Raw genomic sequence first — 18,371 nt, 5'->3', positions numbered from 1 at the left:
TGGATGACAATGACATTCATGATGCGAGTGTCCCATGCTGAGATGATGCTGCTGCTGTTTTTGTCCACTGTAGGCAGAGATGCTGCGCAGTACCTACTAGGAAGTTTAAGATGGTCTCTGTGCCCCGGGAAGGGAGAATGATCCGATGTCCTTATGCAACACCCTGCATTCACCTGACCGTTGCTATATCATGTGGGCTTTGGGCTCCGTAAATATCAATGGAAAAAATAATAACGATTAATAATATCGGCTACATATACAAATATTATTCACGTCACATGGCCCCAGACCAGTTGAAAAAAAACGTTTATTGTAAAATAATACCAGCAAAGCACATCAAAGTTTTAAAGGGCTACTTATTCTATAAATGTAAAGATTCTTCGGATAAACCTTGCCCATGCCAGAGCCTGCACTTTGTTTTGTAACTCTTATTTAACGTGAAGTCATGTTCGGCCGGGCATTGTAAGGGCTGATGCATCCGAGGTAGTTTGCCTTTGCCCATGCCTTTTAACTGGTTAGTAGTACCATACGTTAGATGGAATAGTGTTTCAAGGGATGGCACAGTATATTTAATTTACACTGTCGAATCACTTTATCCTACTACACCACACTGGAACATATCTTGGATTGAATGCTATTTACAAGCAAAAACATTTGTCTTTCAAAGAAATGTGTTAATTTGAGCCAGTGAACAATCAGCCAAATCCAATAAAAACTCATTCATATTGTATCGGGTTGCATTCAGAACCAAATGCCTAATTTAGGCTTATTTTTACTTCATGCTATGCAATATCCCCTGCAAATTCACAAAAAAAAAATTGTATCTGAAAGAAGAAACCAAAGGACCCTACTTAACTTTATCATACATATGAACAAACATATTTGTAGTCAAAGGTTGTTTTTTTTTTATATGTAGACAATGTTTAAAGTATTTAAAATACAGACAATCCAGTTTGCACATTGCATGTTATTAAAATATTGCAAAAGCAACCTTTACAAAAAGAAAAAAAGTCTGTACTGCATGAGTCACTTTGTTGTGGTATAAATAGAATAATGAAATGTGTCCATTTTGTACCAACGATATAGCTGGTGGTTTCCCTTCAAGTCCTCATTTTGGATCCTCGATGGTTCCCTTGCTGAGGTCTGTCATTTTGGGGTACTTCACTTTCTTCTGATCAAGTTCATTCTGTGCCCAAAGCAGTAGTTTTAGGAGTTTAGCCAGCTTAGGTGTTGATTCTCTGTTCTCATAGTCAAGGACTGACTGATTTACTTCACTCCATACCTAGGAAGGAAATTACAGTTGAACATTTGGACACAAAATATCAACATCTGACTGTTGAATGACTCATCCCAAACAAGCGGCACTGGGGCTGTAACAGGAGCTTTTGTTTCACCTTCTGTCTCTGCATCATGTTCAGCAAATCTCCAAAGGGGGAGTCCTCGGGGTTGTCAAACGCCAGCAGGGCTAGCGTTCTCTCCATCTCGGTCAGGCACTCTCGACTCTCCTCGCCCTGCTCTGCCAGCTGAGACTGGGCGAATTCAAGAGCAGCCTCCGTCTCCCTCGAACGAATCAACTCGATCAAGTGCTGTTGCTGCAGATGCAGAATAAATGATAACGACAAAATATAAAACCACGTTAGATGAAATTGAGATACATAAACTGAAGACAATCCACATTTCCCAGCTGGCATTCTGGTCTATTAAGACAAGCCAACATGTTTTAAAACAAGAAATAAAATATACATTTACCTGTAGGTGAAAGTAAAGGTAACGGTTGGTATCAAGCAGTTCTGGATGCAAGCTGTTGATGAGTGCAATAGCTTCCTGAATCTGTCCCTTCAAGAGCATCTCTCTTATTTTAATTCTTTCGTCTAGTGAATCAAGGTCTACGCTAGGTTCTATTCCAGACTCCATACGAAATTTTTCGGCTGCCTCCTTGAAGCCCTCTATTGAAGTAAAACCAAAGTGAGATAGTTGTTACTTGACATGAAGAACACATTAATAAACAGCATTAAGAATCTGACTTTCAAATACATTTTTGGAAATAAATGCATCTTTCCACTGTACCTGTCACCAGATAGTTCATGATGAGTCTGTTCATGTCGGCTCTCTGAATGTGGACATTGTTGAGTTTTTCCATCCATTCTTCCCTCGATATGTCTTCTGGTTTTTCAGTATAACTCATGATTTAACCTTTGGATAGGGAGGTTGTTGGAGTGCTGGTTAGAACATGAAATTCAACAAGCACTAACAATGACTTCACAAGTTTGACTCACAAGAAGACAATTGGAATGGAAAACGGGTTTCAATAATAACGGCCAAAACGGCCCCTTTTTTTCTGTAGCAATAACGTATTCAACATATTGATTCTCATGTTTCAGGGAACAACTCAATAACGCTTGCCAGAGACAGGTTAGGTTACGTTTATTACAATTGCATGTGCATGAATTTGATGCAACTGAATTATTTACTTCAAATTCAAGTTTAAGACCAACGTATCTGTGTGTGTATGGTGTATTTGTGTTTGTACATAACTCTGAGGAACGCCCCCAAACGCACCATAATAAAGAGCTCCTCAAGAGCCTTGGTTATGTACGCATTTTTGAATTGATTTGAAATGGTTGACTTTAAGCATCGGACACGGGTGGTGGTAGCATAACTCATGTCGTTGACCACATAACTTTGCTTCGGAAATGCTTGGACAAATCAAAAATGAAATCTCTCACACCGGACATTGGGTACATCATCAGAAACACACCGGAAATTCGACGCCAAAAATAGGGCCTTGGATGAAAACACAACATTGAAGCCTAAGCATCGTCCATACACCCGTCCTAACTAAGAACATGCTACTCGTTGTCTAGCCATCTGTTTAACTCTACGTGATAGAACGATACGTTATTAAATAATGCTTCGCTAATATTGTTCCAACGGGTTGAAAACATTCTTAACACTATTGTTATTTTAAATCCATTACCTGGATTATGCCACTACTCCACAGCAGTAGCTAGCTCCTAGCAGGGTAATCGCGCGGAGACCTCGCGTTATGTTCGAAGGACAAAGATGAGATTTCGTTTCGCCCTCGTCGATTGGATACAAATACAATGACGTTGAACCCAGGTCCTGGTGACGTTGCAATATGTTAGACCAGTGGTTCTCAAACTTTTTACCATGAGTACCACCTTAGAAATGATTTGGCTCTCCAAGTACCACCGGAATTAAAATAAAGTGCGTAGGCCTATAACTACATAGAGTTTACACAGAAGGCATTAATATTAATAATACGATTTATTAATCACATAACTTTACTTGACTGAAGCAATCAACTGTCTATAACTCATGTATTGTATTTAAACACTTGCAACGGGATAATACTAACAATTGAACAACTGCTTCAATAGGGCTACCCAGCAAATGGGGATATCATCTGGCATATAACATACCAGTCAATCTAGTGAGGTTATTAACAATTATACTGCATTAAAGCATTCACAGCACTGAATATTAATTTTAACAACTGCAGTCAACCAATCATGTGAGGTAAATTGTACTGCATCAAAAAACATTCAAAGAATTGAACATGAATATTTAAATACTGGAGTCAAACAATCCTGTTATAAGCAATCATGCAGAGCAAAGAGAGAAATCATGTGTACTGCGAAAACACTAATCAAACTATCATGAGTAAGAACAAGCGTATCATAGAAAAACAACGTATTCAGTATTAAAAAATACTGCAGTAAGTGCCATAAGGTCAGAATATAAACTATGTTTAGGTTTGAAGGAGAATGTACTCAGGCACACATTGAAAATTAGGCCTATCATGCTTAGTGAGAGGGGTGTGATGTCTGGGTCGATTGAGGTTTGCTTTAGCCTCAGACTTGGTTCAGTATCCAACCTGCTTCCAGCACTCGAGTTGAGGGGGGATGGCATCCCCCTTTGGAATTAAAATGATCAAAATCATCCCCCTTCTGAAACAGCCATCCCCCTTCCCATCCCGTTATTTTATCAATTAATGTGGAAATATTACCGCTATTTCATTATAGCGGTAGCAACGTTACTTTTCCCAGGGACAGATTTGACAGCGATACTGCATTCTCGGGCAGTATGCTATTGCGCAAGCAAGCAGGCGTACTTGCGCAATAGTGCCTTCACGAGCTCTCATTCCACACCGTACGAAACTGACACTGGTAGCGTGAAGCAGTCTCTGCATCTCAGACATCGCTTCCGCAGGCAACTCTGTCCCCTTTTCTCCCTTTCATTCCAACCCGTGAGCAACGCTAGTCTCCCTTCTCTTCCGAATGCATTTTTTTTTAAAAAAGAATAAGAATCAGTTTTTAAAATCCTTAAATTTGATGCATGCCTCCGAATCGTGTGATGCGTCCGATCAGCTGCGTTTTTGGGGATAAAATAAGAGCGATGACATGATGACAGTAGCCATCGCTCTTATTTGTGACCATTTATGACCAAGAGAAGCCTGGTCGCAAATGGAATGAGAAAGCGCACAGCCTTGTCTGAAAGCGCAGGATATTCGCTGCGTCGCTGCATCCAAAAGTCCAGAAATGTCTGGCCTCTGAAGGCAGACTTCAACGTCTCGTCACAGGACGATTTTGCAAAATTGTTGCTTCCCCTACTCGTCGTCACAGCAGTTAGTCAATGCAGGTTTAACATAATTGCATATGATGGGTACATGCACATATTTTCTTTAACGGTTGCTTCAACTTCAAAAAATTGCTTCAAAAAAATCGTTCATACTCCGCGTACCAGTAGAGGGCGCTCGCGTACCACCAGTGGTACGCGTACCACAGATTGAGAACGGCTGTGTTAGACCAATCAACGAGTAAAGAAAACAAACGCAAGGTGTCATTCCCATGGATGCATTATAATAGTTACTATGAGTATTCTAAAGGCCACTAGTGATTCAACCATGTCAGAACTTTTGTAGGCTTACACTTTATTGCAAATTCACCCTTGTTGTATTTTTGTGTTATATACCCAGGAGATATATTACGTGACAATATCTCAAATGTCTTTACAAAAATATCGCCAAATCATCAAGGCTTTTTAATGATAGCTTAAGAAATGCCTTGAGGGCAATAACTGCAATCTTGGCCTATTAATTTTCATTGAAATAAGAACAAGAGCAACATGTTTCCCATCCGCGCCAGCTTTATTGTTCGTTTCCATGACAACAACATTGTTTACGTTCTCTCCTCGACGTTACGATACAGCTGTAACTCTGACAAAGATGTGCCCTAAAGTAGCGGTGAGTTAACATCAGGAAGAAAGGACTACGCTGACCCATGCAGTACAGCTGAGCTAGTTAATAAAGTAAGTTACTTTAGTATCACACGAAAGAGCTTCTCCGAATTATCCCTTCTTTTAATGATCGAAGATTATGTTTTGCTGCATCTCATATGTTCTTTAGGGAGATGAACCCGCCAATAGAAAACATGAGAAAGTGTCCAGTGCTTCCGCCAATACCAGACCCACAGAAGTTGGGTTTTACTGGGCCACCACAGTCACCAGCAGAAGAAGCAAAGATGGCAGTAAGAAAAAAGATATTGAGACACAGGAGGAGTAAGGTTCAACAACAGCAACTTCATGAAATAATGTAAGCATGTCATTTTACAGTACACCCTAGCAACCATGTATAACCCACCCAGGAAAGCAAAAGCCCAGAACACCTTAGCAGCTGTGAAGAACCCAACATTTGTATCATAATGTTCAATGAAAGACAATCATACAGGGATTGGACACATGACGTGGATGCCTTGTGAGGCTCGCAGGTCAACAGTGATGTCTGATGGACACTGTTCTCTGTGGGTTCACACACACACACACACATACACACACAATCAAACACAAAAACACACACACACACACACACACACACACACACACACACACACACACACACACACACACACACACACACACACACACACACACACAGACGCGCACACACACACACACACACACATACACACACACACACACACCACAATTTCTTCTGAAATTATACTTTTTAAATTTGTTGGTTGGTGGTTGGGTCTAATGGTAATCTCTGTTCTAATGCAGGGTTTCTAGGGCCGTTGAAGCCTACCGAAAAAGCACAGAAAGGCGTTCAGAGCCCGCTCAGCCCCCAGAGCCTCAATTTCCCGCCAGTGTGAGTAATCAGTTGCCCAATAAATATTCCCTACCCCCTTACTGTTTGCTGCAAGAAGTTAATGTCCCCTGAACGGTTTTCAAATATATTAACATTTGACCCTATTTAAATTACAGATGAACAGTGAGAGTCGGAAGCAGCGGGTAATAATTGTGAACGTTCACTCTTGTACATTTTATTTATAATATCGACACAGGGGGCCTATTCATGTCCAATTCTGCTCTCCCATTTTCACTCCTCTACCTGTAGAATAATTTCCTATTCCTGAGAAAGTGTGTGGAGAGCAGAGAGGTGGTGCCCATACAGCAGGAGTGTCTGGACTCCATGCTGTCTCGCATCGCCTGTCCCCTCCAGCAGGGCCCGGGACAAGAGAGGCTGGTACAGGAGCTCTGTGAGGAGGTCAGGGAGGACTTCCTCAAAGCAATGGTCAAGCACACAGGTTGATTCTGTTTTATTTTGTTGAATGTTACATTTTCTATTTGAACTCAAAGTAGCCTTTACAGATTAGATTTCAAAGTTGACAGATGCTAACCATCCCCTCCATGTGATGCACGCCTTCATTCTAGTGAACTCCTTCCTTCGGCAGCCAGAGCCGGACGGAGTGGTGTCAAATGAAAAGAGTGACTTCTCCCCAAAGTGAGCGCATCAGTGAATCCACCCATCCACAGCACCACTGTCCCCTATGCATTAATGTTATGACAATATGCTGCGGTTGTAACACGTTTGATTTTTGGTTTAGGTTACTCCATTTGTCCACGCCTTGGCACGAGAGCTTCATTAGGAGTCGGGAAATGATGAAAGAGAATCTACACGTTCTTCATCCTGTGATGCGGAGCGTGTTGGATATTGGCTACTTAACGTTTTCTCCACTGCTCCTGGCCGACCTTTCACGCTGCAAGTGAGAGTTATTTCCTGAATGACTGCGGTATTCAAATCTATCCACGAGTACAACAGTACATTTTAGGCGGTTTGGGTTACTTTCACTAATGTACTGTCCGCGGTGCGCTGTCGCTGTTGTCGTTGTCCCAGGGCGTCGGGGCCGGTCGACTGTGAAAGCCTCAGGAACCAAGTGATGGTGGAGTGTGACAGGACAGAGGAGCGCATCATGAAAACCTGGTTCCCAAAAGTCGTCCATCTAGTGAACAGCAAGGAGATGATGCAGAGCGTTAGAGCCAAGAAGCTGCAGCACTTCTCAAACAGCTTGTGCACCCTCATCTCCAATCAGGTGAGAGCTTCCCCGATCAAGAACAGGGACATAGAAGTAACACAAATAGGCCTAGTCTTTTCATACCTCTGCTAAATGTATGCATCTTTATTACAGAACATGATGGTTATTTTGTGGATGTTTGTTGATATACTAATTATATTCATGTAGTCCAATATACCTCTGAAGAACAAGTCCTGACTCCGAGGCTCCTGTTCTCTCGGTCAAATGTCTATGGGAAATAACATGCCGTTTTTGAATGATTGTACATAACAAACTCTGCATTGATTACAAAATATATAACAAAATCTGTTTTTGGATTGTCGGTGCAGTTAAAGTAGCATTGAAGGTCCCATGGCAAAATATCACTTTATGAGGTTTTCTAACCTTAATATGAGTTCCCCTAGCCAGACTATGGTCCCCCAGTAGCTAGAAATGGCGTTAGGTGTAAAACAAGCACTAGCTATCCTGCTCTGTCTTTGAAAAAACAAAGCTCAGACGCACTGATTTGGAATTTTTCCCTGTATGTCATCATACAGGGAAATGTTACCTCCCCTTTCTCTGCTTAGCCCAATGAGCCACGACCGTGCGAGCGCCACGTGTGTGTGTGTGTCTGTCAATACACACACTGTAACGCAAGTGTTGTACACTTCTTTGCTATTTGGATAACCGTTCTGCTGTTGGTGCTACGGCGCACAACCCGTCAGGTTCTCTGGGTTATCTCAGCCATGGTCGAGAAGGAATTTGGGGAAAGGATCTATGGCTTTGACTCCCTGAAGTACATGAACCGCGTCATGGAGGAGAAAGGGATTGTTGCCCGCGATTGTCTCCTGCTGGAGCCCCGCTGCCCGCCGCCCACTGCCCGCTGCCCGCTACAACCGCGGGCAACAATCCCTTTCTCCTCCATGTCATGCTTCAGATTGATGTGGACGTAGAAGAACCAGAGACGTCAGAGAACCTGACGCAGTCGTTTGAGATTCATAATATCGTCTGGAGGCGCACACAGCGTTTGGTCGTGATAATATATATTATATGATATAAATATCTATGTATAATATGATATTATTTAGATATAGAGCTCCAGGACTCCCACCGGAGCACCCGGAGTGTTCTAGAATATTTGCAGAACACGGCCAAAGGCTCTGTGCGCCTCGCCATTGCGATACATCCACTGTAAACAGAGTGCATGATACCGTGGCAGCAAGCTTCTCAGGGCCACACGCTCACCCTCCTCCTTGACCCACCTCTCTCCTCCTCATTTGCATTAAAGCTACAGACACCGAAACGGCGCGTATTGGGAAAGCTCAATGTGCGACTGGCTCGTAGTGGCTGTAATTCTACACCGCGGCTGAATTTCGGGAACCTCTTCAAATACTGTGTTAGGGGCCCACTAATATCTATATCAGTGGTTCTCAAACTATGATGCGCTATCAAGTGGTACGCAGAGGAATTAGAAAAAACTGAAAACGTTAGATTAAAAACAATAGGCTACTATCAAAATACTAGTACGAAATGGAAGTACATTTACCATGAGATCATGTTCTCACTTGCTGTGTGTGTATGTGTTTCCATGTCTCTGTTCTAGTGCTAGCACTTTGTACAGCTGACAACAGCTAACAATAAATAATATCATTTTTAAGAATAAATGTGCCTCCTGCATGAGATGTGCGTAGCTGAATAGGGCCGCAGGCCTATTGCATGCAATATGAATATACTCTTAGCAGTTGTTTATCTGCACATTATCTTATCTTATACAAACACATATTTTTCCTTCTTGATTCACAGTTGAAATCCTTACTGGAGAGAAGTGTTGAAGCGTTTGTCAGCTTGTTTGATCTGAGTAATACCAACAAGCTGCCACTATTCCATATGGACTTGACCTTTGATGACGAGAAGATCGATTTGTATCCCAGCTTTCAAGATCTGGAAGATGCTGTCCTGGAAATTCTCAATGCCATCACAAATACTATGCAGGTCAGATGATCGAAGCAGATCTAAAGACAACTGTGTTGTTGTTTTTGTCTTACACCTATTGACGTTGTCCTGCAATATCTATTCACAGAAAGTACAGACGATCCATTTAGGGCAACAAAATGCCAACAACCCATTTGTTGATGCAAAACTGTCCGATCACGTTCTCACCTGGGGTCATGCTACTGTGAAGAATGCTGTGTGCTTGCACTTAGAGGAGCCCAACAAACACTTCCAGAACTACGGTGACTTATTTTTCAATGTGTTAATTCTTCTTCTTTGTGGGAAGTATGGTTTCTATATGTGTAACTTACTTTTAACCTCACGCCCGCAGTTACCAACTATGACTGGCTGGTGAACGGAGCGGCACAGACCAAAGTGGAGAGTTACTTGGAAGAGGAGCACACCTTCAATGAGTACACCGAGGTGAAGTCACAATTGGTCGCTCAACATTTGCGGTCTCTGCGAGGACCAATCCTCTCTGTGTGTACGCCTGACTTGGTGCGTTTCTTTCAGCTTGTCGAGGAGTTTCTTGCACTCTCGAGGGAGATAAGCAGCCTGCCAGAAAAGGCCCACTTCACCATGATTCATCTGGACTGTGTGGATCTGAAGCAGGGGCTCGCCAAGAAAGCTAAATCCTTTGCTGAAGTCATTGTGGCGAGGCTGGTCACAGACCACCGTGAGCAAAACCTTAAGTAAGTAAACCCTTGCTGTGTTATCTAATGGACCAACGACAACAAAAGTTGCTCCTTTCCATCGCGTGTTGTCCTACATTGACTTCTCAAAGGATCTGCCAGGAGTTTGAGACCATCAGAGAGAAAGCGCTCAGCGTCCCGGCGAATACAGAAGACATGACAGAGATGATCACTTACGTCACTGACATCAAGGCGAATGGCGTCGCGGTGTTACAGGAAAAAATAAAGGTCAGCTCAAGACATCACATCGATCCCCATTGAAACACACTAATCATTCAGTCAGCATGTTTTTGGTGTATTTTCTTCATTGATAACATGTTGTTGTCTGACGTTGGCTTTGGGCAGGAAGCCTACAATAGGCTGGGTTATCTCCTGGACGTGCACGTGTTTGACCAGGAATACCTGGAGTTGAACTCAACCGTCTTCCTGTGGCCACAGAACATCCTTCCTGTCTTTGAACTCAATGATGAGGTCTCATCTCAAATCTACGTCTGGCACACAGACTCAATTTATTTTGCTGAACTTGATCTATTTTGGTGACGGTGATGTCGATGGTGATTGTGGGCGCCTCCTTCTAACCCCACATCCAGGTGGTAGAGAAGGCTAAGGGCAAGGGCAAGGAGGAGCTGCTGCTCAAGAGAGAGAAGCTGATGGTGGAGCTGGAGAAGGTGGGACGCAGGATGGAGGCGTTTGCAGAATGCTCCGAGTTGGACATGGCCCAGCAGGTATACTAATGATTTTAACAGCTCTTCAAATCATTAAAGAGGTTGTATTTATTTATATTTTATTAATTGCAGCACCGCATGTGCAACGATATCGAGCCTTTTGTTTGTATTTTGACAGTACTTGTCAGACGTGAGGATGATCCAGAAAATACTCAACTCTGCGGAGGAAGCCATTGAGTTTATCAATAAAGAAGAAGCCCTCTACAAATGGGAAGTGACCAGTTACCCTGAACTTGAAGCAATCAAGGAGAACGTTGAACCATACCAGGCGCTGTTTGGACTAGTGCAGAAGTGGCAGCGCTCTGAGAAGAGGTATTTTTCCAGTTCCTATTGTATTCAAATTATTCTACTACTTCTATCTACGTTTGTTTTTAACACACGTTGCAGGATTTTGGGATTGGTCAATGTATTTTTTTTTTCATTATTAATTATCAATTTTAATTATTGATGCTTTAAGTTGAAGTTTCACTCAGCGGTCCATGATGCGCCATTGTGTCTAGGTGGATGGATGGCTCCTTCCTGGAGCTCAACGGAGAGGGCATGGAAATGGAGGTGGACGAGCTGTTCAGGGAGAGCTACAAGATGCACAAGTCCTTCCATCAGAAACAGAAGAAGGCTGATCAAGAGCAGGACAAAAGGGCCGACAGTGGCAAGCGAAAGCGGAAGCAGGAGGATAAGGGCAAGCAGGAGAATCCCATTCTCCTCATGTGCTCTCGGGTATTGGATCAAATAAAGGAGTTCAAGGTAACTCATGTCCCTGTATGCTTCATGGTCATGTTTGTTCATAGCAAATATTCATAGTTTGTGTGGGTCTTTTCAACAGGCGCATATCCCTATCGTGACCATGCTGTGTAACCCCGGGGTCAGAGAACGCCACTGGCAACAGATGTCCGAGATCGTGGAGTATGACCTCACTCCAGACTCTGGCACCACACTGCGCAAAGTTCTCAAGCAAAACCTGGCTCCTTTCCTGGAACAGTTTGAGACCATCAGCGCTTCTGCTAGCAAAGTAAGAGAACCAGAATCTGACTTTATTTACGTATCAAACCACTTTCTCTAAACAAAATAGTAATATTGCAGTAATTTACAACTAGATTACTTTTTTGTTTCAATAAAAGTATGATGGAGAACAAAAATGTTGCCATATAATTATGATTATTAAATAATTATTATCACAAATAATAATATATCCAGTTGACTGCTGTAAGGTAACCTACTGTGTGTGCGCGTATCTGTGTGTGTGTGTGTGTGTGTGTGTGTGTGTGTGTGTGTGTGTGTGTGTGTGTGTGTGTGTGTGTGTGTGTGTGTGTGTGTGTGTGTGTGTGTGTGTGTGTGTGTGTGTGTGTGTGTGGGGGGGTGGGTGGGTGGGTGGGTGGGTGGGCGTGCGTGCGTGCGTGTGTGTGTGTCTATGCAGGAGTTTTCCCTGGAGAAGGCCATGCAAGCCATGGTGGAGATCTGGGATTCGATCTCCTTCCACCACTACCCCTACAGGGAGAGCGGCGTGTCCATCCTCACGGCCGTGGATGAGATTCAGACCATTATGGACGACCAGATCATCAAGACTCAGACCATGAGGGGCTCGCCCTTCATCAAGCCCTTTGAGGACGAGATTAAGGTCAGCAGGAAGTCTATGTTCCCAAAAACCAGTGGATGATCAATGAAGATCTCCTTGTTTGATTCAGTTTGATATGGCTCATGTTGATGATGACGTGTCCTCCAGCTGTGGGAGGAGCGCCTGGTCCGAATCCAAGATACCATCGACGAGTGGCTGAAGGTGCAGGCCCAGTGGCTCTACCTGGAGCCAATCTTCTCCTCTGAAGACATCATGCAGCAGATGCCCGAGGAAGGGAGGCTCTTCCAGGTTGTGGACAAAAACTGGAGGGAGATCATGAGGCACTGCGTCAAGGACCCAAAGGTAGGTGGCTGGGGATATCTGGTCACAAAAGGGCTGCTCTTGGTAACATAGCAGTATTTCTCTGGAGTCTAAATAATTTGATGTGTGAATCTAGATGATTTTTCTTGTAGATTCTGCCAGCTACCTCTCTGCCCGGGTTGCTCGAGCGGCTCCTTGATTCCAACGGCCTTTTGGATACCATCATGAAGGGACTCAACGCCTACTTGGAGATGAAGCGCCTTTTCTTTCCACGGTAGTTACCTCATCCTTTTTGTTCAGGGTTCTTCCTGTTTGTTCTTCTTCTTTGCACAAATTGACTTTGAGAAACACCTCACTACTTCTGTGTTCATTCTTCCTAGTTTCTTCTTCCTGTCCAACGATGAAATGCTGGAGATTCTCTCAGAGACCAAGGACCCGCTGCGCGTCCAACCCCATTTGAAGAAGTGCTTCGAAGGCATCTCCAAACTGGACTTCCTTCCAAATCTGGATATCCAAGCAAGTCATGTTCACACACTCACTGACTCACTCAGACACACAGAGAAACACAGAAACACAAACACACAGACACAGAGACTAAAATGCATACACACACACTAACTCCCACTAACTCACACTCAGGTTCTGAAGTGTTCCTCATGTCCCCTCAGGCCATGTACAGTAGTGAAGGTGAACGTATTGAGCTCATCAAGCTCATCTCCACCTCGGAGGCCAGGGGAGCTGTGGAGAAGTGGCTGCTGCAGGTGGAGGATATGATGCTGCGCAGCGTCAGAGACGTGGTGGCCCGCTCCAGGGTGGTAAGAGCATCATCCACAATGCAGTTATAATATGGAGCCACCTTCAACGAGAAGCTCCTGAGAAACAGCTAGGGGGCGTTGTTTCATTAAACAGTTACTCTCCTACTGACCAATCAATACTTAATTGATGCGTCTTATTTACGTATTTACTTACCATTATACCAGTATATAACATTGATCATATTGATAATATGCATATTGATATGAATATAGTTTAATGCATATAAAGTAATAAGAAAACATTTAAACAAAGTAGATTAGAGAATTAATTCATGTACAGTATTTCACACTTATTTTAACTTATTTTAACTAAGTTAAAGTAATGTGAGATGGTAAAAATGTGTGTTTGTGCGTGTGTATGTGTGTGTGTTTGTGTCTGTACGTGTGTGTGTGTGTGTGTGTGTGTGTGTGTGTGTGTGTGTGTGTGTGTGTGTGTGTGTGTGTGTGTGTATGTGTGTGTGTGTGTGTGTGTGGGTGTGTGTGTGGCAGGCCTATGCTGAAACCCCGCGCCAACAGTGGGTGAAGGAGTGGCCAGGACAGGTGGTCCTCTGCACCTCCCAGATCTACTGGACCCTGGAGGTGCATGAAGCCATCAGAGAAGGAGCAGATGTAGGTTTCAGTAATACGGGGTCCGAGCAAAATTAAAAGTCAAGAACACACTAATGGAAGATATATAAATATGACAAATAATTATGAAGGAAAGATGTTGATGAAGATGTTCCACTTAATGCAGTACCGTGCCTCGGCTTTCAGGTGAGCTGAAAAGCAATGGCCGAATGTTATGTTCAGCTTGTTCATGATGCTATAATCGGGATTCGAACTCTCAGCCTAAGGATCACCTGTACAAGGCATTATCCCATTGAACAACTGATAAATAACAGATCTGAAAACTTGCACTGTTAATGGTATCCACCTAATGATAGCAGTATGGTAGTTATACAATAACAAAATGGTCTAGTTAACTAGTACTGAAGTGAAATGAAAATTGAGCGGAAGTAGGTAGGTGGGCGGTGCCAGGCTAGATTATTGGTAACCATACCTAAAAATGTCAGGAGTTTTCGACTTACAGTATAGGCTGCAGTGTGTCTTTTACAGAATTTGAGAAAAAAAAAAAACGTTACAGAAGCAATAGGGGCCAAACCCCTAATAATAAAATAATATAAATAATAATAATGATATGAAACAAACGACAAACGAACGATGTTCATCTTTCTTTCGAAAAATATTGGACAACCAGAATGTGTGTGTGTGTGTGTGTGTGTCTGTGTGTGTGTGTCTGTGTGTGTGTGTGTGTGTGTGTGTGTGTGTGTGTGTGTGTGTGTGTGTGTGTGTGTGTGTGTGTGTGTGTGTGTGTGTGTGTGTGTGTGTGTGTGTGTGTGCGTGCTTACCTCGGCAGGGTTTAAAGAACTATTATAAGCTGCTTCAGACCCAGTTGGAGGGCGTGGTGGAGCTTGTAAGAGGCAAGCTGCCCAAGCAGACCCGAACCACGCTTGGAGCGCTGGTCACCATCGATGTCCACGCCAGGGATGTGGTCATGGAGTTGATCGAGAAAGGTACATTAAAGAGCAATAGTCAAAACCTGTACAAAAAAACACACACGACTCAGTTTTAGTGAAAATAAACGATTGCAAGTAAATGCTCCACTTCAGGGTCATTCAAATGGATGGACTGTATATTTTCAGGTGTGTCACATGAAACCGACTTCCAGTGGCTGGCTCAGCTGCGGTACTACTGGACCAATGAGAACGTGCGAGTCCGCATCATCAACTGCGACGTGAAGTATGCGTACGAGTACCTGGGGAATTCCCCCAGACTGGTCATTACCCCGTTGACGGATCGATGCTATCGTACCCTGGTAGGCCGTCCGTTAACGCTGAAGTCTTTCTACCTCACTATGGTGTGTGAAGGTGTGTGAAAACGTGGAGCTGTTAGATTCACCCTGTATTCTGCATCCTCAGATCGGTGCGTTTTTCCTGAGTTTGGGCGGAGCTCCTGAGGGTCCAGCCGGGACCGGTAAAACCGAGACCACCAAGGATCTGGCCAAGGCGTTGGCCGTGCAGTGTGTGGTTTTCAACTGTTCCGATGGGCTGGATTACCTGGCCATGGGGAAGGTGAAGCCCATTGTACTCAATCTCCTCCCCGTGTGACAACGTTACTGATCTCCCTTCAGCAATGTTTAAACAAAGTGTCATCAGATCCAACAGTAAGCTATGTATAGATATACCAATGTCTTTCTGTGAATGTTGAAACATCCAATGCCCTTCAACAGTTCTTCAAAGGTCTGGCGTCCTCGGGTGCGTGGGCCTGCTTCGACGAGTTCAACCGCATCGAGCTGGAGGTGCTGTCGGTGGTGGCCCAGCAGGTGCTCTGCATCCAGAGGGCCGTGGAGCTCAAGCTGGAGTACTTTGACTTTGAAGGGACCACTCTCAAGTTAAACCCCAACTGCTTCGTGACCATCACAATGAACCCCGGCTACGCCGGCCGCTCAGAACTCCCGGATAACCTTAAGGTTTGTCGTTTGAATTTATTACTACTTTTCTTTTGAATTTCTGGATGTGCTCTTACACTAGTCCTTTTTTTTTTCCAAATGTTTTTTTACGGCACAGGTGTTGTTCCGTACGGTGGCCATGATGGTCCCGAACTACGCCCTCATAGCGGAGATCTCTCTGTACTCCTACGGCTTCCTGAATGCCAAGCCTCTGTCGGTGAAGATCGTCATGACATACAGGCTCTGCTCAGAGCAGCTCTCCTCGCAGTTCCACTACGATTACGGCATGAGGGCCGTCAAAGCCGTGCTGGTGGCCGCGGGAAACCTCAAGCTGAAGTTCCCTAACGAGAACGAGGACATACTGGTCAGTACGCCGAAATACATCAACCGTTCATCCATCCATCCATCCATCCATCCATTCATCAATCAGCCCTTTATCTCCATCCTTCATTCTGCTATTTATTTAAACGCTCAACCATCTATCTATCTTATCAGTCCATTGTCCAGCTTGAAATGTAGATAATGTGTTAAAAGTCAATCTCATTCGCTGTTTGTGTATTGCTTTGCAACATGACCAGCTCCTGAGATCCATCAAGGACGTGAACGAACCCAAGTTCCTGTCACACGACATCCCACTGTTCAATGGCATCACCAGCGATCTCTTCCCAGGCATCTCACTACCTGTCGCAGACTATCAGGTTCGGTTGTCCTCACAAACCGCATCGCACACATCATGTCATGTCAAATTATTCTGCTCTCTTCACCTCCAGTGATGTTCTGTCACGGTCGTTTCGCAGCTGTTTCTTGAGGCCGTGAGAGAGTGTTGTAAGAATCACAACGTTCAGCCAACGCAATTATTCTTGGAGAAGATCATCCAGTCGTACGAGATGATGATCGTCCGGCATGGGTGAGATAACACAGCATTGTCATGCGTTACAATAGCTTTACAAAGTGGAGTACAAAAGATGGGTTTATGTTAATGTATTAATCTGTGTTTATGTGTCCCAGGTTCATGCTGGTGGGGGAGCCGTTTGCGGGGAAGACCAAAGTTCTCCACGTGCTGGCGGACACTCTGACGCTGATGAACGAGAAGGGCCTGAACGAGGAGGAGAAGGTCATCTATCGCACTGTCAACCCCAAGTCCATCACCATGGGACAGCTCTTTGGAGAGTTTGACCCCGTTTCCCATGAGGTCGGCACACACCTTCCATGCTAACATGTTAACAAACTGCTCATGTGTGCTATGTGGATCAGCTTTGCATTGGAACTCTAAATGTCAACTGAATTTCTAACTTCTTTCCCCTCCTGTCTGTACTGGTTGACGCGGTCTCTCGTGTAGTGGTCTGATGGGATTGTGGCCAACACGTTCCGTGAGTTTGCTTCCTCAGAGACACCAGATCGTAAATGGGTCGTGTTCGACGGACCCATCGACACGCTTTGGATCGAAAGCATGAATACCGTCCTTGATGACAACAAAAAGGTAGCCATCAATACGGAGCAGGGGCAGGAAAAGGGGGCTGAGGGGGCTTGTCTCCAGGCCCAAAAGGCTCTGGGTTCAGACCACAATGTCTGCAGTCTGTAGGCAGCCCTGAGGAAGATGCCGGCTCTTTAATGACATGTGATGTAATGTAATGGACATTTATTTGTAAAGCACATGTAAAAAACAACAACAGTTGACCAAAGTGCTAAAAAGAACAAAAAACAAAGCAATCATTCATTTGAGACAACGATAGTTACAGTAACATAATAATGACAGTAATAGCAATGATAATGTTGGCTAGACATGTATCTACAATCAACAGAAATTCACTTCTGAAGAAAGCATCTGATGAATGATGAAACAGCATAGTAGTAGCAGTTGAACATGTGTTTTAGAGGTAATGGTTCGGTGCTAGGTTCAATGTAGGATTTTTTTATTGCATGTTTTCTCATTCCATAGCTGTGCTTGATGAGTGGTGAGATCATCCAGATGTCGAACCAGATGAGCCTGATCTTTGAAGCCATGGACCTGTCGCAGGCTTCGGTAAGTCCAATGCTGGAGGGAAAGGTTATTCGTCTAATGCGTGTATTAACATACAACTGATCGAATGCATTTTAAGGGTAACACAAACATACTGTTAGCATAGTACACTATCCATTGACCCGTGTTTCCTCGGTAATTGCTCTGCTCCTCAGCCTGCCACAGTGAGCCGCTGTGGTATGATTTACTTGGAACCTTCTCAGCTGGGCTGGGAGCCTCTAGTCACCTCCTGGATGAACACGCTGCCCGAGGCCCTGACGGGCCCCGACCACAGCGCTCTGATCCAGGAGCTCTTCCTCTGGCTAGTACCTCCTACACTCAGGGTTCTGCGTAAACGCTGCAGGGTGAGCGACCGCGAATCACCCCACAGGGATCCCCGCCTCAAGGATAACGGCATCTTATAATTGGTTG

At 44.1% G+C, this 18,371-nt stretch overlaps 2 protein-coding genes across 2 annotated transcripts in view; one reads left to right on the top strand and one right to left on the bottom strand.

The window, feature by feature from the left end:
• Positions 1-288: 288 nt before the first annotated feature.
• On the bottom strand, positions 289-3,083 carry LOC115542953 (glucose-induced degradation protein 8-B homolog). Its single transcript, XM_030355475.1, has 5 exons — positions 2,978-3,083; positions 2,068-2,193; positions 1,750-1,946; positions 1,395-1,592; positions 289-1,282 (listed from the first exon to the last, which is right to left on the bottom strand). Exons 2-5 carry the CDS (start codon positions 2,183-2,185, stop codon positions 1,109-1,111), a joined length of 687 nt encoding a protein of 228 aa, XP_030211335.1. The 5' UTR covers positions 2,186-2,193; positions 2,978-3,083; the 3' UTR covers positions 289-1,108.
• A 2,041-nt stretch (positions 3,084-5,124) lies between these two features.
• Positions 5,125-18,371, top strand: part of dnah12 (dynein, axonemal, heavy chain 12) — a 30,691-nt gene continuing 17,444 nt past the window's right edge. Inside the window, exons 1-35 of the mRNA XM_030354448.1 lie at positions 5,125-5,331; positions 5,429-5,614; positions 6,082-6,169; positions 6,286-6,312; positions 6,419-6,608; positions 6,736-6,805; positions 6,909-7,067; positions 7,199-7,394; positions 9,159-9,347; positions 9,436-9,589; positions 9,679-9,770; positions 9,861-10,039; positions 10,132-10,267; positions 10,385-10,510; positions 10,630-10,764; positions 10,883-11,076; positions 11,265-11,508; positions 11,588-11,773; positions 12,179-12,379; positions 12,485-12,679; positions 12,790-12,911; positions 13,018-13,153; positions 13,306-13,452; positions 13,942-14,061; positions 14,849-15,005; positions 15,135-15,307; positions 15,411-15,563; positions 15,722-15,961; positions 16,059-16,304; positions 16,519-16,638; positions 16,738-16,847; positions 16,949-17,132; positions 17,280-17,420; positions 17,880-17,963; positions 18,116-18,304. Of these exons, the coding sequence (XP_030210308.1) occupies positions 5,433-5,614; positions 6,082-6,169; positions 6,286-6,312; positions 6,419-6,608; positions 6,736-6,805; positions 6,909-7,067; positions 7,199-7,394; positions 9,159-9,347; positions 9,436-9,589; positions 9,679-9,770; positions 9,861-10,039; positions 10,132-10,267; positions 10,385-10,510; positions 10,630-10,764; positions 10,883-11,076; positions 11,265-11,508; positions 11,588-11,773; positions 12,179-12,379; positions 12,485-12,679; positions 12,790-12,911; positions 13,018-13,153; positions 13,306-13,452; positions 13,942-14,061; positions 14,849-15,005; positions 15,135-15,307; positions 15,411-15,563; positions 15,722-15,961; positions 16,059-16,304; positions 16,519-16,638; positions 16,738-16,847; positions 16,949-17,132; positions 17,280-17,420; positions 17,880-17,963; positions 18,116-18,304 (5,265 nt within the window). The 5' untranslated portion in view covers positions 5,125-5,331; positions 5,429-5,432. The remainder of the gene's footprint in view (positions 5,332-5,428; positions 5,615-6,081; positions 6,170-6,285; positions 6,313-6,418; positions 6,609-6,735; positions 6,806-6,908; positions 7,068-7,198; positions 7,395-9,158; positions 9,348-9,435; positions 9,590-9,678; positions 9,771-9,860; positions 10,040-10,131; positions 10,268-10,384; positions 10,511-10,629; positions 10,765-10,882; positions 11,077-11,264; positions 11,509-11,587; positions 11,774-12,178; positions 12,380-12,484; positions 12,680-12,789; positions 12,912-13,017; positions 13,154-13,305; positions 13,453-13,941; positions 14,062-14,848; positions 15,006-15,134; positions 15,308-15,410; positions 15,564-15,721; positions 15,962-16,058; positions 16,305-16,518; positions 16,639-16,737; positions 16,848-16,948; positions 17,133-17,279; positions 17,421-17,879; positions 17,964-18,115; positions 18,305-18,371) is intronic.

Source organism: Gadus morhua, chromosome 1, assembly GCF_902167405.1.
Source record: "Gadus morhua chromosome 1, gadMor3.0, whole genome shotgun sequence".
In the NCBI taxonomy this organism is placed as follows: domain Eukaryota; kingdom Metazoa; phylum Chordata; class Actinopteri; order Gadiformes; family Gadidae; genus Gadus; species Gadus morhua.
The sequence above is the reverse complement of the archived record's forward strand: the minus strand, read 5'-3'. Positions and strand labels throughout refer to the sequence as shown.

Excerpts from the sequence above, each read along its gene's own strand:
- LOC115542953 (XM_030355475.1), bottom strand. The coding sequence starts at position 2,185 with ATGAGTTATACTGAAAAACCAGAAGACATATCGAGGGAAGAATGGATG. Across the intron at positions 1,947-2,067 it reads CATGAACTATCTGGTGACAG|AGGGCTTCAAGGAGGCAGCC; the intron begins GTACAGTGGAAA and ends TTACTTCAATAG. Across the intron at positions 1,283-1,394 it reads ACATGATGCAGAGACAGAAG|GTATGGAGTGAAGTAAATCA; the intron begins GTGAAACAAAAG and ends TTTCCTTCCTAG.